Source organism: Sprattus sprattus (assembly GCF_963457725.1).
Source record: "Sprattus sprattus genome assembly, chromosome: 4".
NCBI lineage: Eukaryota > Metazoa > Chordata > Actinopteri > Clupeiformes > Clupeidae > Sprattus > Sprattus sprattus.
Window position 1 is genome coordinate 23253801 of NC_137923.1, and position 16993 is coordinate 23270793.

Below are 16993 nucleotides of genomic sequence, written 5' to 3' on the forward strand. Positions count from 1 at the left end.
TCTGAAGGGCACACAAAGCTTGGGGCTGAGCCAAGCATTTGTCCCCGAGCCAAACTACAACCCCTCCATTCTGAGTCCAATGCATAAAATATCAGAACATACATTCTAATTTGGGTGACAATGGCCAAAGAATACAAACATCCAGGTAGTGTTTTTTTTTTAAAGAAAGGATATAGGTTGCAGTACAATGTTAATATGATGGATACATTATTTACAGTTCAGTACTACTTTTCAATAGGATAAACTGGCATAGAAATAAGTTAACAATATTTATATATAATACAACTTTAGATTTTATTTTAAGGGTCTTCACATGATACAAAAATATTGATCACAGTGTATTTTCTTGGAAAGATTGACATTGCTATGAACATAGAAAGTTTCAATAATATTTAGTGGCAATAAATTATATAATCAATATCTGACACATACGAATAATAAATCAATTGACAACATAAAAAAAGACCATGGCTCGAGCTTGGGATCCTCAAGTCTTTAGCACTAGTGTTTCTTCTCCTCTGGTATGGGAGCCATCTGAATCTGTGTGTTCAGTCTCTGTTGACCCACTCCATATTCCAAACATGAAAAAGTGTCCATTCGATAGTCTGCGGCCCACACGCACTGTCCCACATGCCAGTGTCCCTGTGTCTGATTGGCTGATTGAAACAGCGGCGTACAGCATCAGCCTCAGTCCAGCCTCCTCCAGTATGTGGGTATACAGCGGCACACCTCCTCACTGAAGTAAAAACCTGCCTCGCACCTCCTCTTCCGCACCTCACACGGCGGCCTGTAGCAGCTGTGAGCACATGAAGGGAAAGAAATGTTACTGCTATCCATTTCATTGTTTAACACTCCCCAACCCCATCCCCACGCTCTCCCTCAACCTTGTGTGTGGTTTCAATTGCCAATATGTCGTACCCAAGCATACCAAAGCACTTGTGAGTTCTTGGGCAATGTCATTGATTTTTTTTATTACGCCTTAAAGTTAAAGTAATTACTCTTTGAAACGGCAGTAACTTTGGGGTTGGATTTAATGGTTGGCCTGCTCGTCCCTCCACTCCCACTCTCACCCTCTCGGGCGGCTTGTATTCGATACCAGGGACCCAATAAAACAGTCAGAATCTGAACCTCGCCTGCCATTATTAGCTCTCGCTTTTTTCGACATCCAATCTGCAGGGCGGTGTGCACGGCATAAATCAGCTTTAATGAGGAGGAGGGCGCCGGCTCTGCAGGATGGAGGCGGCAGAGAACTCAACAGAAAAGAAAAGAACAGCAGTGAAACAGCCACAGGGAGAGGGCTAAGGGTACCTGTATCACTTACACAGGTCAGTGCCAAAACAAGGCCAGGGACAGCGAAAGCAAGAGAGAGAGACTGAAAGACAGAGAAAAAGAGAGAGAGAGAAGAAGAAAGAGAGAGGGAGAGAGAGAGAAAGAGAGAGAGAGGCTGTATTGACTAAAGTGTTTTGCAGATCACCTAGGTGCTGGTGCCACAAAGCCACAAAGCGGCTGGCACGAAAAGGAGGCGCGGCCTCAGCGGTAATTAGGGAGTGCTCCCTCTTGGACCGATTTCACAGAATTGTGTTGCAAAAGGAGAGTTTTTACAGCAGGGCACGTTGACAGTCGCCTGCACACCGACCGCCTGATCTAACATAAAGGCTGCCATGATTCAGTGTAGTTTGCCATTTCAGTAGCCTCACCTAGCTGCTGGGTGCAGGTATACTCCTGAAGCTGAGCCTGCATTAACTAAGGAGATATCAGTAACTTTAAGAAAAAGAATCAAGCATGAGTGTCTTGCAGCAATGTGCAACTTCTAAGGGCTGTGACACTATACAAAAATTTGAAAACCTGAAGCATTTGGGAGAGTTTTTACACAATAAGGTATTTTCTGAGGACATAAACTAAGGTTAGTAATATCTATATAAACCCACTGTGACAGATTTAAAATAGCTTCTAATAGCTTCTGTTTACCATTCCTGTATAGGTAATCATGCCCATTACAGGTGATTTCAATTTTGAAGGTGTCAGTGGAAACACAGCTTCACTTCAGGTTTTGAACATAACATTTCATCACGCCCTTTGGTCTCATTTTTCTTTTTTAATTCTTTACATAATGGCTTTCCAGGTCTCCCCCTAGTCTGTCTAGTCTTCAGGGAGAGGCTAATTATAGAGGAGAAATGTTATATTTAACTTTTTTTGAATTTGTGACTGCGTGCATTACTTTATACTTAGGTTGGCTGCGTGTTAAAGAGGAAACTGATCAAAACCAGCTGTAATGGATTTCTGTCTGAAACGGTCAGTATCATGTGCTGTCAATATTTGGCGCAACACAGCTCTTTCTGCGGCTTGGCAATGTACAGACAGCATGTGATCCTTGAGGATTCCAAGGGATTAAGCCATCTCTTCCCAAAAGAAATCTGATCAGTAATAATGATCGCAAACTCACAGTGCCCTCTAAACTAATACACCAGCGTTCCTCCACATGCTATTTTCATGCTGAGAGAGATTCATTGCAGTCAGAAACAGTGGGGTTACATCTCACTCCAGGAACTTTAACCTCTAGGATGGCTTCATATTGCTTTTTTTTGTGAATGGTCCTATTTTTTAGCGTTTGTCTGCTGTGACATACTGAAGTATGGCTATTCAACGCTCTTACAAACAAAACGTTTGAATCTTACCTGCACGTGCCCTGGTGAAATCTCCTGCCTTTGAGGAAGCACTTGTTGGGCGACTCGGTGCACTCGCACATGCATTTGGTGCGGTTCAGAGGCTGGGTCTTGGGGCACACCTTTGCGCAGGAGCACTGGCAGGTGTCCTTGTTGAAGGCCTGATTAGGGCCGCAGGAGGAGGCCGGGACTTTGCAGGTGCACTGGCAGTTGTTCTTGTCCAGGTAGTGGTGGGGCCCACAGTTGGCCAGACGCGGCTGCTTCTTGCAGACACACTGGCACGTCTCTTCGTCCAGCTCCTTGTCTGGCCCGCAGATGTCTGGCTCAAAAGGCTCTGGGTGAGAAGGGGGAGAGACATGGCACGTCATGTTATTGAGCGGAGGCTTGGGTGCTATGTTTGTGTTTTCTTGTGCTTGTTGGTTTTAAGTCAGACAATCAGCATTTTGTCACACTTTAAAAATAGTCACACTTGTGTTGCGTAATGCCCTCTCTTAGCTCAAGAGAGGCTAAGAATCCCCCCCCCCCCCCCCCCCCCTCCTGAAAGTGTAGAATTTCTGGCATTTCTTTGCGCTTATGTAAGTGGACCACCAGCGCCAGTGCATCCAGGGCAACAGTTGTTGTTTGACGTAATGATAAACAGTTACTGAAGTACATTCCTACTCTGAATTCCTTGTGAAGCACTTCCCCCCTGTGGCACAAACACATGTTTTTGTTTTCCTTCTTGGCAAACCATTGAATGTGACGGCTAATTTCGACTTTTTACTTTTTGCTATCAGTTTTATTTTGTCTCTCTTTATTTTCTTCCTCTCTTCTGATTGTTTATTTTCTTGTTCTTGGCTTATAATTGTTAACAGATTGCCCTGCATGACTGCCATGACTTTGCTTATCCTTTTTATGTCAGGCAAACTCTGATTCTGATGACATGGATACAGAGGCTGGTCTTGCCATAGAGGGTTCAGCAAATGTAGCAATCCCTTTCCCTCTGGCTTGTGGATTGTGTGGGTCCTCAGACTGAAGGGAAAACACAACTTCATGCTCAACCTGTTGATTCATCATTATTGCAGTGGTAGCACAACATCTCGTAAAGAGGTCAAGATGTCATTCTTCATATATTTAATGAGCATGGTCTATGCTTGATCACACGGCGTGGTCTGAGGGACTTTGTGTGAATGTTTTGTTTGGGGAGCTGTAGCCCGCTTACTGTAAAGTAATGCGATGCGGGTCGGTTTTTCCTGGCCTCAACCCATGTTTGCATGGCTATCTCAAAACAGGGGCCTTGATGGCTTTCCCATCACCACAGATGTCAAAGCACGGATCTACCCTAACATGACTCACTGAAGATGTGGTAAGTGTGTGTGACAGTGTGAGAAAGAGGGATTGTTATGTTTCCCTGTGTTTTATATAGAAGTGTGGTCCCTGGCCTACACTGCATGTCCATCATGTCAGTGTGTGAATGTGTTTGTGTGTGTGTGTGTGTGTGTGTGTGTGTGTGTGTGTGTGTGTGTGTGTGTGTGTGTGTGTGTGTGTGTGTGTGTGTGTGTGCATGAGTGCATTCCCTGTCAGAATTTTAAAGTTGAGCCATTGGAGCTGACAGCCCATGGGAGTTTGAGGGTGCACAGCCTAATTTATGGGGGCAGTGGGCGCCCTTCGCTGAACTGTGGTTGTCTCACCCAGGCCTGTCCTCCACTCTGCTGGAGCCTCTGTTCTGCTCCTCTAATTTCACACACACATTTCAGGTTTAGGGAGTCAGACCGCACTCCTCTCCCTACCCTCCTTCCTCATGTCTACAGGGAGTCATCTTTGAATCGGTCGAGATAGAGACCTGTGGACTGCATGGGGGGGCGGGGGGGCTGGGGGTTGAAGGGTGTTCTATCATCTTTTGAAACGACAAAATCAAGCCTGTTTTTAGCTGGGTATAGTTTTACACTTTCGAGGGTGAATCAGCATACTAATTAGTCCAGTGAGAAGATCGAGTGAATCGCAGCATCCAAAACAAAGACAAACGAGTCCAGTATTCATCTCGCCATGTTCACGTGGGGGCTGACAGTGATTAATTTCACGAGCATTTTGCTTTCTAGCATTACCTCAGTTGAAAAATATTGTGTGACCTGTGTGATGTATTGTTTCGAGAGCTTTCACAGAGCACTGGGATGCCACAGGCATCAGCACTTATGTTCCTAATGCTGTAAGTCAGTACGCACAAATCCTCCCTCACACACATACACATGCATACCTGCCAGCTCCCCATGTCACACACACACACCATACATCTTCTGTCCCCTAATGTATATAAATAGATATATGTGCATGTTTTAAGGTTTCTCTTTGTAAAACTCAAGGCTGAGATGCCCGGTCCCTTTGAGCCTCCACCTCTGGCTTCTTTGTCTGCAGCCACATTTTCCATGTCACCCTAGCGGACGCTTGCATACTTGCTTGGATGCGGAAAGTTTAACAGTAGGGCAACACAGACCTTCCTCCCTCACCTGCAACACCTCCCCATCCCTCTCTCACTCTCTCTCCCTCTTTTCCTCTCTCTGTAGCCTGTCACAGGCAAAGAGCAGGAAAGGTATGGTTTGATTTAAAGACATCTGTTTTGGAGAGGACAGGATGTTTTATGACTTTAACGGCCGGCGAAAAAGTCACTGGTTACCTCAAAGCCAGAGCACTGTACCGCTGAATCAACATTCCAGAGAGGGATTCACCTACCCCAGCCCCCACCCCTAATGAAAAACACAATGGCTGCAGTTGATTGGCCATTAGGTTTAAGTGCTTGGCAAACACTGTGTTTCCGGACCAAGGGAGCCGAGGACTGCAGAAGTAGGAATCCTGGAGTTCTGGGATTTGTATTTCTTTTCCCCTTCTCCATCCCACTTTTGTTTACACAGCACTCTCAGAAGCCACATCCACTGCTAAAGCGCTCGTGTGTTGTGTTTTTGGTTGCGGCAGCCCCGGGAACCTGTTGGGGAGTTTTCCACATCTGCTCGCACAAAAGGCTGCTTGGCTGCAAAAGGCAGCAGCCACATTTACACACACGCCCCGTAGAGACTGCCATGTGGACTCCTCTTGTCTTCTTGTCACACTGAGGGGATGGAGGATGGCTAATTGAACAGAGGCTCGGAGAGTATCCACCATGCCAAAAACCTGGCATATATTTGCAGACAAAATGGAGCAGATTGCCCGCTGCTGTTCAGATGTCTTGCTATCAGTAGCTCCACTCCGCCACACCCCATAAAACACTCATGACACATGCCGAACATGACCAACACTTTCACCAAATCACCAAGTAATTGGTAGTTCTCCCACACCTCCAATAATGCATCCACTCACAACTTAGTCTAAGCGATAAACACAGTGTGGGAGGGTTAGAGCTTCCATAATACACAAATATAGACAGATCCACACATACAGTTAAACATGCATACACACACGATCACACACAAACAAACACATGCACATACACACACACACACACACACACACACACACACACACACACATGCACACAGTTAAATATGCATACACACAAACACACACAAGCACACACACACATGCACACAGACATTCACATGTGTGAGTCTCTCACCAGAGTGAGGGGGGCGGAGGGGAGCTCCTTGTTGTGGCACACATCTGCACAGGCGATTGTTCCAGCTGTGATTCCTGGGGCATGTTTTATTGGCCACATGACATCTGTGGAGGAAACGGGTGATTAGTCAGTAGACAGACGGTAGCTAGTGCAGAGCAGCATGAACAAATCTGCCAGTCTCTCAATTAGCCATTTATCAGCAGAGGACAGAGCAGGACTGCTGCTCGAACAGGTCCTGGACAGTGTTTGTTTCATGCAGACTGAAAACAGCTCATCGTTTTGGAAGCATGTGTGACAAACCTTACAGTAATATGTAGGAATTCTCTGGGCTTTCATAATAGGCAAAATTCATGGAATTACTTCGTCTTGGACACCCTTTTTTACTCCAAAAGCCCATGTCTCTCCAGAGTAATACAACACTCTTTTCACATCACAAAAAAAAACGAATCAAAAAAAAGAAATGTTTACCTCAGAGCTCATTTGACATATTTCATGGTCAGAGAGATATTATGAAACACTTCAATGGCTCTCAGTCCGAGAGGACTCTCTGCTGGAACTGTCAGCTGGCGTCACCCCTGAGCAGGGGAAGAGGGCTTGACACTCTTGGCCCTGCGGCCCTGTCCCTCCTAACACAAAGCACATGCAAGTGCTGGCACACGGGTCACCTCTAATAAAACCACAGGCCACAGGCACTCCACCGGCTCCTCCAGGATCTATGCGGTCCGTGCCCTGGGGCTGGCGTGGGCCGATACTCCTAAAAGTGCTAATCCATGTGGCTTTGCCAGAGCAAACAGCAATTTCACCTTGTCTGACCCATTAGGTTTTTAATAGCACTAATTTATTCTCTTAAAAGTAGCGCTAAACATTTTGCGGTATCTTATAAAAGCAGTTCGCACACATTAAGAAAAAAACACACACACACACACACACACACACACACACACACACACACACACACAAGCAGTCGCACACACTCACTCCATGCAAGTGCTATTTTCTCCTGAGCTTTGCTTATTTAAACCACAACTCTGTTTCTCTTCTCTCAGACTGGATGTGAAGGCTTGGAGAGGCTCTGGCCGGGTGAGCAGATGATCTGTGTCCACATGACCTGGATGACTTTTTCAATATCACTGTCTTATCCATCGCTCCATCACCCAGCCGGCTTTGCACTACTGGTGCTGCAGCCTCTGGGCAATCCAACCACAGCACAACACCAAGAAAAACTTTACTCTGGCTTCCATCGCACAAAAATAAGTGCTCCAAATTTCTGTGTTTCTTTGGCTCGCAAAAACGTTGGCCTATGTGAGGTCTTGAGGATTTCAAACGAGAGGAGAAAGAGTGGAGTTAGAAAGGCGCTGTGTGCTTGGGATCATTCTGAACTGTTGCTCACCAGTATGGTCATCATCCTTTTGACAGGAAAGCTACATTCATGTCCTTTCTGAGGATCCAGGCCAGAATCTCATTTGGAGAGAGAGAGAGAGAGAGAGAGAGAGAGAGAGAGAGAGAGAGAGAGAGAGAGAGTGAGAGAGAGAGAGTGAGAGAGAGAGAGAGAAAGCAAAAGAAAGAGAAAGGGAGACAGAGGGAGCTGTGGAAATCACCCCCAGAATTGTCAGGGAAGATTGCTCGGGGTGAGAGGTTTACTGTAATGAAAACATATTTGTCTAAAATTCATAACAGCGTCGGCTCTTGAGTGTGTCGCTCACGAGAGAAGACAGGGGGGTCTGAGCTATGACTTCCTCAGGGGCTCTGACATGGTGTTAAGGTGCAAAGATGAGAGGGGAGGGAAAAAAAAAACACACACACACGCAAACACAGACACAGACACAGACACAGACACAGACACAGACACAGACACAGACACAGACACGGACACACACACACACACACACACACACACACACACACACACACACACACACACACACACACACACACACACACACACACACACACACGCAAACAAATTCCATTGTAGCCCGCTTGAAATCTCTCTATGGCTCAGTTGGGCTCTGTTGCGCTGCGTTAACCTTGTTTAAGCGCTGGCAGTGGCTTGGCGGCTGAAAGCTGACCTGCTTAAATCTACAGTAGACATGGGCCTCTGGCTATATCCTCTTGCACAGACTCTATCCTGAGGAAATGCCAATCATAGGAAAGCCCTCAGAGACCTGACTGAGATTTTCTCAAAGAAAGGAGGGGGAGGGGGGAGGGAATAGGTGGGCAGTTTCCTTGTGGAAACAAGGAGCAGGTCTTTCCCATTCTGATGGTGATTTATGACCTCACCCCCCTTCTCTCTTTCTCAGCTCAGTTTCTCTCTCTCTGCTCTCTCTCTTTCACTCTATTTCTCTCCTCTCTCCATGAGCATTCCCTACCCCATCGTTCTCTCTCACTCATTTCAACACTGAATATGTGCCTCTCTTCTCTGCAGGCTAACGTCCGCCCGTCCGCCAGCCCCTCCCCTCCCCTCCCCAACTCCATGATGTCCAGCCCCAGGCCTTTGCTCTCAGCCTGTTTTGCACCACAAGGGTATGGGCCTCGAAAGAAATGCCCTTTGCCCTTCACACTGTACAGGGAATATGCCCCCCTGAGAGACAGGACGGATGTAGCAGCTAGGTTTACCACCTCAGCGCCATTAGTCGCCTTTGTTGTGGGGGTTAAAGGTGAGGTCATTGGCATGGTCAGGGCATTAGCAGATCCACAGGTTACCGCGCCACCCCCAGGGGACAGGGAGCTGTGAGCGCAGCTGCTCCCCTTTCACTGCCCAGCTCCCTCCTCGTCTCCGTCCAAGTATGTGCCATGTTTTGTCATGTGAGGGCACACAGAGAGGGGACTGCTTTGCAACAGGAGGGAGGTGGAGTGTATTTTGGAAATTGTGGTAGCTGCAAAAGCATGCATCACTTCAAGCCAGCACTCTGAGAGGATGAGAAACGCTGCTAATCGGTTTTCTGGGAGCACAATGTGTTTGTGTGTGTGTGTGTGTGTGTGTGTGTGTGTGTGTGTGTGTGTGTGTGTGTGTTCTTAACGGTGGTGTTTGTGCTCCTAAGCAGAAAACAAAAGCTCCCTCAAAACCGATAGCATTCACGTCCCCTTGAAATGGCACAGGGTACAAAGCGCTTGAGCTCTGCTTTAGATTTGGAGCGCAGTCCTTTTTCGAATGCTACAATGCTAAAAGATGTGAGCCTAATTAATGTTTGGGGTTGTTTATCTAGAAAAGCAGAACCAGGCTATCGGCACCATGACATAAAACAAATTGGCAAAGTCGTCCTGAAATGGTTCAGTGGCAAGCTACACATGTGAGGAATTGTCAAAGTGTTTTCAATTACCATACATGTTCAGGGGCTCCAATTACCATACATGTTCAGTGGCTCGAATAAAAAACACATTCCTGCTCAACAGAAATAAAAGAGGGGGGGGGGGGGACATGTTCTCTGTTTTGAGGAAGACAAGTTACCTGATGAATAACATGCAAAGCTGCACTGCACCCACCTCCCATAACTCGAAACAGACCGTTTCCGTGTCTGTTCAGACAGACAAGGTGTCTAAATGGTCAGAGATGCCGACAGAACACAAACTTAAAATGCACGTGTCACACTAAACTAGGTTAGGAAGGCTGTGGCTAGCAACCAGCAGATCAATCAGATGCTTCGGCAAGAAATGTAAAAAAATAAATAAAAACCTTAAAAATTGAATGTCTGTTTGGGTGGTTAGGAAGGACAACACTCTGTTCAATCCCAATCTTCCTTTCATAGTGTGTAGTTTGGGAGGATGCAGAGCATGAGTTTCATTTGCATTTTGCCTCAAAAAAAAAAAGGATGTACAACCTCGTTCCAAATTTGCCAGGGGGACTTGAGAATATTTATAGTTAATCAATGCAGACCTGGTTCAGGCCAAATTCACCACGGTCCATAATGCAAATGTGACTCCAGATGCCAGGAACACCATGGCTCATGAAGCTGTGCATTTAAACAGCTCTTAGCCACAGGCTAAACGCCGTCCACCCAGAGCCTGATGCTGAGGTCCACGCCAGAACTTCAGCTTAGGTAACAGATGGGATGCACAGCCAGGATAATGGCTTGTTTATCCTCAAGGGGGAGGACTACAGTGATTTCCAAGGAACAGAGGGTGTGAAAGTCCCTGCCAGCTCCTTCTAATTATTACCAGCCCCTTATTACCATTGTATGACCATGCTTTCTAAAAATAAATGTTTTGAAGCAATATTCTCAGCCTGCCTTAGATAAAGCAAACAGGCGATTTCACGTGCATTATCATCTTTAGCTTCAGAGCCTGCCCAAAGTAATGGTAAAAAAGTTTCTGTGTGTGATTGCTTGTGTGCATGTGTTAATGGCAATGCTAATTTGTGTGTGTGTGTGTGTGTGTGTGTGTGTGTGTGTGTGTGTGTGTGTATGTATGTGTGTGTGTGTGTGTGTGTGTGTGTGTGTGTGTGTGTGTGTGTGTGTGTGTGTGTGTGAGAGAGAGAGAGAGAGAGAGAGTGTTACATTGAGAATTACATTGGCACCTAAGCAGTCGGGGTAGATGTGGACCACCCTGGTGAGTGTCTGGCAGGAGTCACTATGCCGTAATCAAATGTTACAGTTTATATGAGGGCAGAATTTTCCACAGGAGTGATTGATCGGCTTTAGAACATAAAGCGGTCACACGTCCGCTGCCCTCTCCCCTTTGAACGAAGGAAGGATTATCGGTCACCTCTTATCTATGTTGGGCAATATGAAGAAGGAATTTGAATGTTCATGATCAAATCTCTGTAAAGATTTATAAGGCACTTTACAGAGCCCAGGACCTGAACCAGGGCAAGGACAAAATCCCTGTTAACAGGAAGAAACCATGAGCAGAACCTCAGCACATAAGGGAGGGGCCATCTGCCCGGAGCCTGCCGGGGAGAGAGATAGAGATAGAAAATGAAAGAGGTGGGGGAACAGATCCTTACGATCTCTAAATGATAACAACGCTATTCAAAGATGCTTTCACATTTCTGTTTCATCATTTTTCACATATAGTTGAGAATCTACTATTGACATCCTTTCCAAATCTCATCTGCCAGATTGGTGGATTAAGGCATTGTCACAAAAGTTCAAAATCACAGGTATTCTGAAAGCTGTGTCATTTGTAGTGCCAGGTTAACCAGCTTTAACATATTTAGATTTTATGACGAACTCTGCTGATACTGTGTTTGAGCCTATTTTGTTTAGGACAAGAGGACAAAAAACATTGCCTCTACTGCTAATATAGCAGCAACAGTTTCTATATATAAAAGAATGACATGCAAATAAAAACTCAATATTTAAGTATGTAACAGTGTATGATTGCCAAGTGACCAAGTCTAGGGACTGTGTACATCATGTTGACCCTGTAGTGGCACCAGCTTGACCTTTTGCCTCATTGAGTGTCTCACTGAGCAACAGTCTGATTTCTTTTGGCTCAGGGAACTGTTGAAACCTTTGTCCACACTGGCCAAGTCTCAGTGTGAGTCAATCACATCCAGCCCAATCAAACAACGCTATCACAGTTAATGTGCCCATCAGATGGAGATGGGTCCAGTTTAGAAACTCCATCTGAATATGCAAAGCAGCTGACCTTAGGGGTCTGTAATCCGTGATTCATGCGCTTCCTGGGAACAAAACAAGAGCATCAGAAACCCATTCCAGTGACTCTCTCGCCAGCGGCACCCAGAAACACGAACAAGAGAGGAACGAAGCCAGTGTGAGTGTCGACCAAAGAAAAACACAATTTTACTGTGTTGTTCCGAGTAGGAACACATCTGCTTCGTCTTAAGCGAGGACTGGCTATGCGAGGTCTCACAGAGGTATGATGCCGAGACCCCCCTCACTTCTGTTATTGCAAATCACTACGACAGGAGACAGTTTGGGGTAGGGGCTGGGGGAGTGAATATGATACTGAAATATGAAATACATATCAAACGGGCCCCTCTTCCCCTTTTGCCCTAACCCAGCTCTCTACCCTGAAATGGGGATCAGCGATGAATAAGAGTAATGGTGGTTTGAACCCGAGTCGTTCATCAAGCCCCTGCTCCCACCGGTGCCTACCTCATCCCCCTCATGCATCAGAAAGGTGCACTCTGGGGTCGACGACAGCCCCATAATGACATGGGTGTTAACAAAAGGCTTTCGAATAAACATGCACACGAGTGTAAGTGTTAACCTCTTGGAAAGCTGGGAGTTGACACCAACAAAGTCCCAAAAGTGTTATCCTGTGAGAAAGATCTACACAATTGGTACCCGCCGTAAAGTGACGAGAACAAAACATACAAAACAAGAGAGACAAAGCAAATCAGAAAGGGAAAAAAACAAAAAAAAAGCCCATGGCCAAAACAGGGCATAAACACTTCAACGGTAAATACCATCCTACATCGAGCTGTTCTTTTTTTCCCCCGAAACCAAGATAGTACAGTCAGTCAGATGGTTGTCTCTGCATAGGCTGCCTGATGTCTGCTGTGGATCTCTGAGCGATGCTGTAATTGTCTGGCCCTTGCTCAACAGGCGCATCTGGGATCGATCGCACTGCTAACTGGCCTTGTATCCCTGCACTGTCCTAGCCACTGCTGGGGGCTCTTTTGCGACACAGTCTGTTAGGCATCCAAGTTTCAGTTTTTTTCTTCTTTTTGTTTCTGATGACAACGTTTTGGGGTTTCAAGATGTTTATGAGGTGCGTCGTGTCCAGGCATGCCGGCGCGTGGCATGAACGGACAAAAAAAGCGCTAATCCCTCACGCACTGCAGTAAACATTTACACAACACATGCCACTGCGAAACAAGCTGCAGAGATGCAGAGAAAAGACGGGTGGATGTAAAAGCAGCCTCACTGACTGGAAACAGACTGATATTTCATAATACGGCCAGGCTTCGTCTGACTCAAAAGCACGGCATGCAGCAGATATGTGCTCTGGGCTGTGTTCAACTGGACTGTGCATTGTTTTCACAGGGATATTCTCTCTCTCCATTCAAAACACCTCTCAAGTCCAGTCAATTGGGATTGCACATCGAAGCCAACACCTCTGCACCCCGGGTACCTCTTTCTCTCTCTCTCTCTCTCGCTCTATCTCTCTCTCTCTCTCTGCATGCTTGTGCATAGCTTCTCCATGACCCCATCATCTTTTTCGTAACTGTCTATTGCATGGCACTCCGGAACTCATTTAGCTAAGGTCATGGACTGAGGAGGCTGTGCTGCTGACAGGACGAGTTGCTCAGCTACTTACATCTTTGCTGCAGCTGTTTGGGTAAAATCCTCTGTACTTAGATTCAAGGGGGCCTGCTTGAAGTAATATGTTTGCCACTCTTGTTCTGGTTATGGAAACAGTAAACACCCACACACGCTTCATGAACTACTGTAAGCAGCTTCATAGGCAGGCAACACAAAGCTGGAGCGTGGGCCAAATGTGCAAGTGTGTGTGTGTCTGTGTGTATGTGTGCATGTGTCTGTTGATTTGAAATAGAGGGACAGAGAGCGAATACGAGCGGGCAAGGTTATGGCTTCTAGCGGCACATAAACGGTTACTAAAAGACAAAGCAAAAAGGATTAGACTTCTGGGCTGTTCCTTCCTCCTTTGCAGTGGTGATTGAGTCTATAATTCATGTGAGATGGGAGAGAAAGAGAGAGAGAGAAAGAGACAGGGAGACGGCCCACCATCACTGTGTGACTATAACCATACAAACACAATGAACAATGCCTCCCTGCTCTATCCCTAAACACCTCTAATGACTAAAGCACAGTTCATCAAGCCCTGCCGAACACAGGATGGTAAGTTCATTAACACCCCTGTTGTCCCGCACTGGGAATTCCTGTTGTATAGCATCTCATAACAACACATGGCTGGGAAGCTCTAGTACGGGACAGGAAAAAAAAGGTGTCCGCCTAAACTTGGCCAGTATGAAAGCCCATATCCCTGTGAGCACAGAGCAGCGCTACTGTACGCCATTAGGGTCACCGGCATCCAAGACTCACACACACAGCTCTGGGAATGGGAGAATACTGGGATCCAGAGGTCACTGGAAAACTGAGGGGGTTGGGGGTGGGAGATCTTGGAGAGAAATTGGAGATTTTTTGGTCAAGGGTGTCGAAATGGAGCACAGCTTGTTTGGTTTCTCAATGTGTGAGCTGACCCCTAGTTGATATGTGGGCGGCATGCCTTGGTCAGCATTCTGTGGTATCTGCAATATCTTTGTGCCCTGCCCAGTTCTGACAGTAGGGTACTCTCACTTTTTTTTGAGTTGTTAAAACTCCTTGTAGTGAGGTGATGGCTGTGCAGTCTGGTAAAATGTTTATGGAGTGATTTATGAACTGGAATTAGCTAAAGAGGTAGAGAGTCTTTAAACTCAAAGACAGTAAACAATAAACAATAAAGTCAGAATAAAAAAGTACACTCACTCTGGTAGAGCCCGGCGTATGATGGAATGCACTTGTCTGTAAACATCCAGCTTTGAAAGGCACCGGCACATTGTGTGATTGGCAAAGCTGATGGTCACTGGCTTAGTACCTTGTTTAATCGGCACTGTGATTTCAAACAGCTGGGAAAAAGAGAGAAAAAGAGAGAGAGAGAGAGAGAGAGAGAGAGAGAGAGAGAGAGAAAGTTACAGACAGAAAACAAAAGGGTACATTCTTGAATGATCACATTCACTGCAAATAACTTATCAACCAAACGACACAAAAAGATTTCACATAGACTTCATAGATTTGCTTTTCTTTCTTTGCTACACCACATCAAGCTTATTAGGCTGACTTGTAGGACTCCAGATTACATCCAAAAGCCACGCGATAAGAGGGCCTGAGCTCTTCATGTTGTGAAACTGCAAACACACAATCTCCTCTCTTAAAACCACAGTGTATACAAACACTTAACCACAGCTCCTAACGAGACTGTTTGGAAAACACAACAGCGGCCAGCACGCTCACCCGAGGCATTTCGTTTTTACACGCACACAAGTACAACAGAGAGCGCACTAATCTTGCTTTGATTTGTCAACATTTTTAAACCCTTCAGACTTCAAGCTAGCCTGAGGGGAATGGAATACAGCTCTGTTTCGAGGAGGTGCGGCTATGTCTGCCGCTGGCTAGTCGATATGTTTGCAGGCTGTGCTGATGAAAGGCCTATGTTGCCTGGAGGGAGTGCCTCATCAGCCTTCATTTGCCCCTCACAGACAGGTTATCTTAACCTCTACATGGCTCCACTCTACATGCAGGGATGGAGCTGGCAACTCTCATGCTGTAAGGCGTGGGGGGGGGGGCCTTCATGAAATAGTAAACATCCACGAGAGTGTCAAAATGGAGTGGATTCAAGAGGATATTTCATAGTGATGCATTGCGTTTCCGGCACAGCAGTTCATGAAGACAAGGTTCAGTCATTCATTAGAGGCAGGAGTAGACTCAGGGGTGTATTTGTGGAAAAGAAATATGCTGTCCAAGAATATCCAGTGAGACGCACTTTTTTTTCTCACTGCCACAAAATGTCTGTCATCATTTAAAATGTTATCATGATTGTATAACCTTCAGTGTAATTACCACATGTAAAGCAGATAAATATTGGGCCCCCTAACCACTTAAACATCATGAAATGTAACAGTATGTCCTGTGCATCACTGATATGACAGTAGAAGTAAAGGTTCCTCTGTCCTGTCCTCCCCTTGATGTCCCAGTTACAGGTTGTGATTGTACCCTATGAGCCACCCTGTCCAGGCTGCTCCTGTACCATTGTAGTACGGCCTTAGAACTGGCACAGCTTGGCATGCCCTGGCACAAAAGCATGGTCTTTTTTTTGTTTGGATTTAATATTTGGCCACAAAGACCCTGGCACACGCCAGCTCACTCCAGCTCACTCCAGCTCACTCCAGCTCCCAGATTCAAAACTCTTTCATCTCCCTGGATATTTGTCTGAGTGTGTGTTTGCGTGTGTGTGGTTCGAAGTGTGCCTGCGCACGTGTCCAAGGATAACAGTCTGAGGACTCATGGCATTCTTATTCCGTGTAGGTCAAAATCCGATGTTCCTTCTAGGAGGGGAGGGGAAGGGAAATGGTGGAGTCTTCCTGGCCATCTCTCTCTCTTTCTCTCTGTCGCTCTCTCTCTCTCTCTCTCACTGTCTGCCAACTTCTAACAGGCAACATTTACGCACAAGGTGCGTCACAAGTGGCTTATCACACATCCATCTGAGGGGAACACCCTCTTGTGCACTGCTGTACGCATGAAAAGACTGAGAAATAGATTTCTCAGGATGGTCTAAATCAGACCACCTCACTGGCTACTGTAGATCATCTGACAGCTACTTTACACTTACTGCTAATTAAGAACAATAGAAAAGCAAACAAACTCCAGCCATGGTAGACATGTTTAGGGTCTCTGGGTGTGTTACTGGAAATCTGCAAACAGTAGGCTACATACTGCAAGCTTGCCTGAAAGAGCTTGCTGAGCCACCCGGCGGCGACGGTGGCATTTGTTTGTTTTTGTTTTGCCCTGAGAGGATGAGTTATGTCGTCCTGATGAGCTGTCCTCTCTCAGATTCACCCTGTCGCCGCGGTGAGGTTTCGGTGGGGCGGACAGCCCTGTAAAAGCAGCTTTACGGTGACATTTACAGCTAGCCCACGGGGGGCTGCTCATCCTCCTGCTGAGACTGGGCTCGGGAGGCCTGTAAAAGCGATCTGAGGCTGCTACCCTAGATGAAGAGCATGGTGAAATGGTTGGACAGGTAACTGAATTTATGGGCACATGTGACTTAAGTTACGGAGTAG

The 16993-nt window shown here is 46.2% G+C and overlaps 1 protein-coding gene across 1 annotated transcript in view; it reads right to left on the bottom strand.

Moving 5' to 3' along the window:
- Positions 1-302: 302 nt before the first annotated feature.
- The window catches only part of vegfc (vascular endothelial growth factor c), a gene marked incomplete at its 5' end in the record, with an annotated part of 32432 nt that continues 15741 nt past the window's right edge, over positions 303-16993 (bottom strand). Inside the window, 4 exons of the mRNA XM_080836748.1 lie at positions 303-796; positions 2676-2997; positions 6247-6350; positions 14643-14782. Coding sequence (XP_080692874.1) covers positions 688-796; positions 2676-2997; positions 6247-6350; positions 14643-14782 — 675 coding nt within the window. The 3' untranslated portion in view covers positions 303-687. The remainder of the gene's footprint in view (positions 797-2675; positions 2998-6246; positions 6351-14642; positions 14783-16993) is intronic.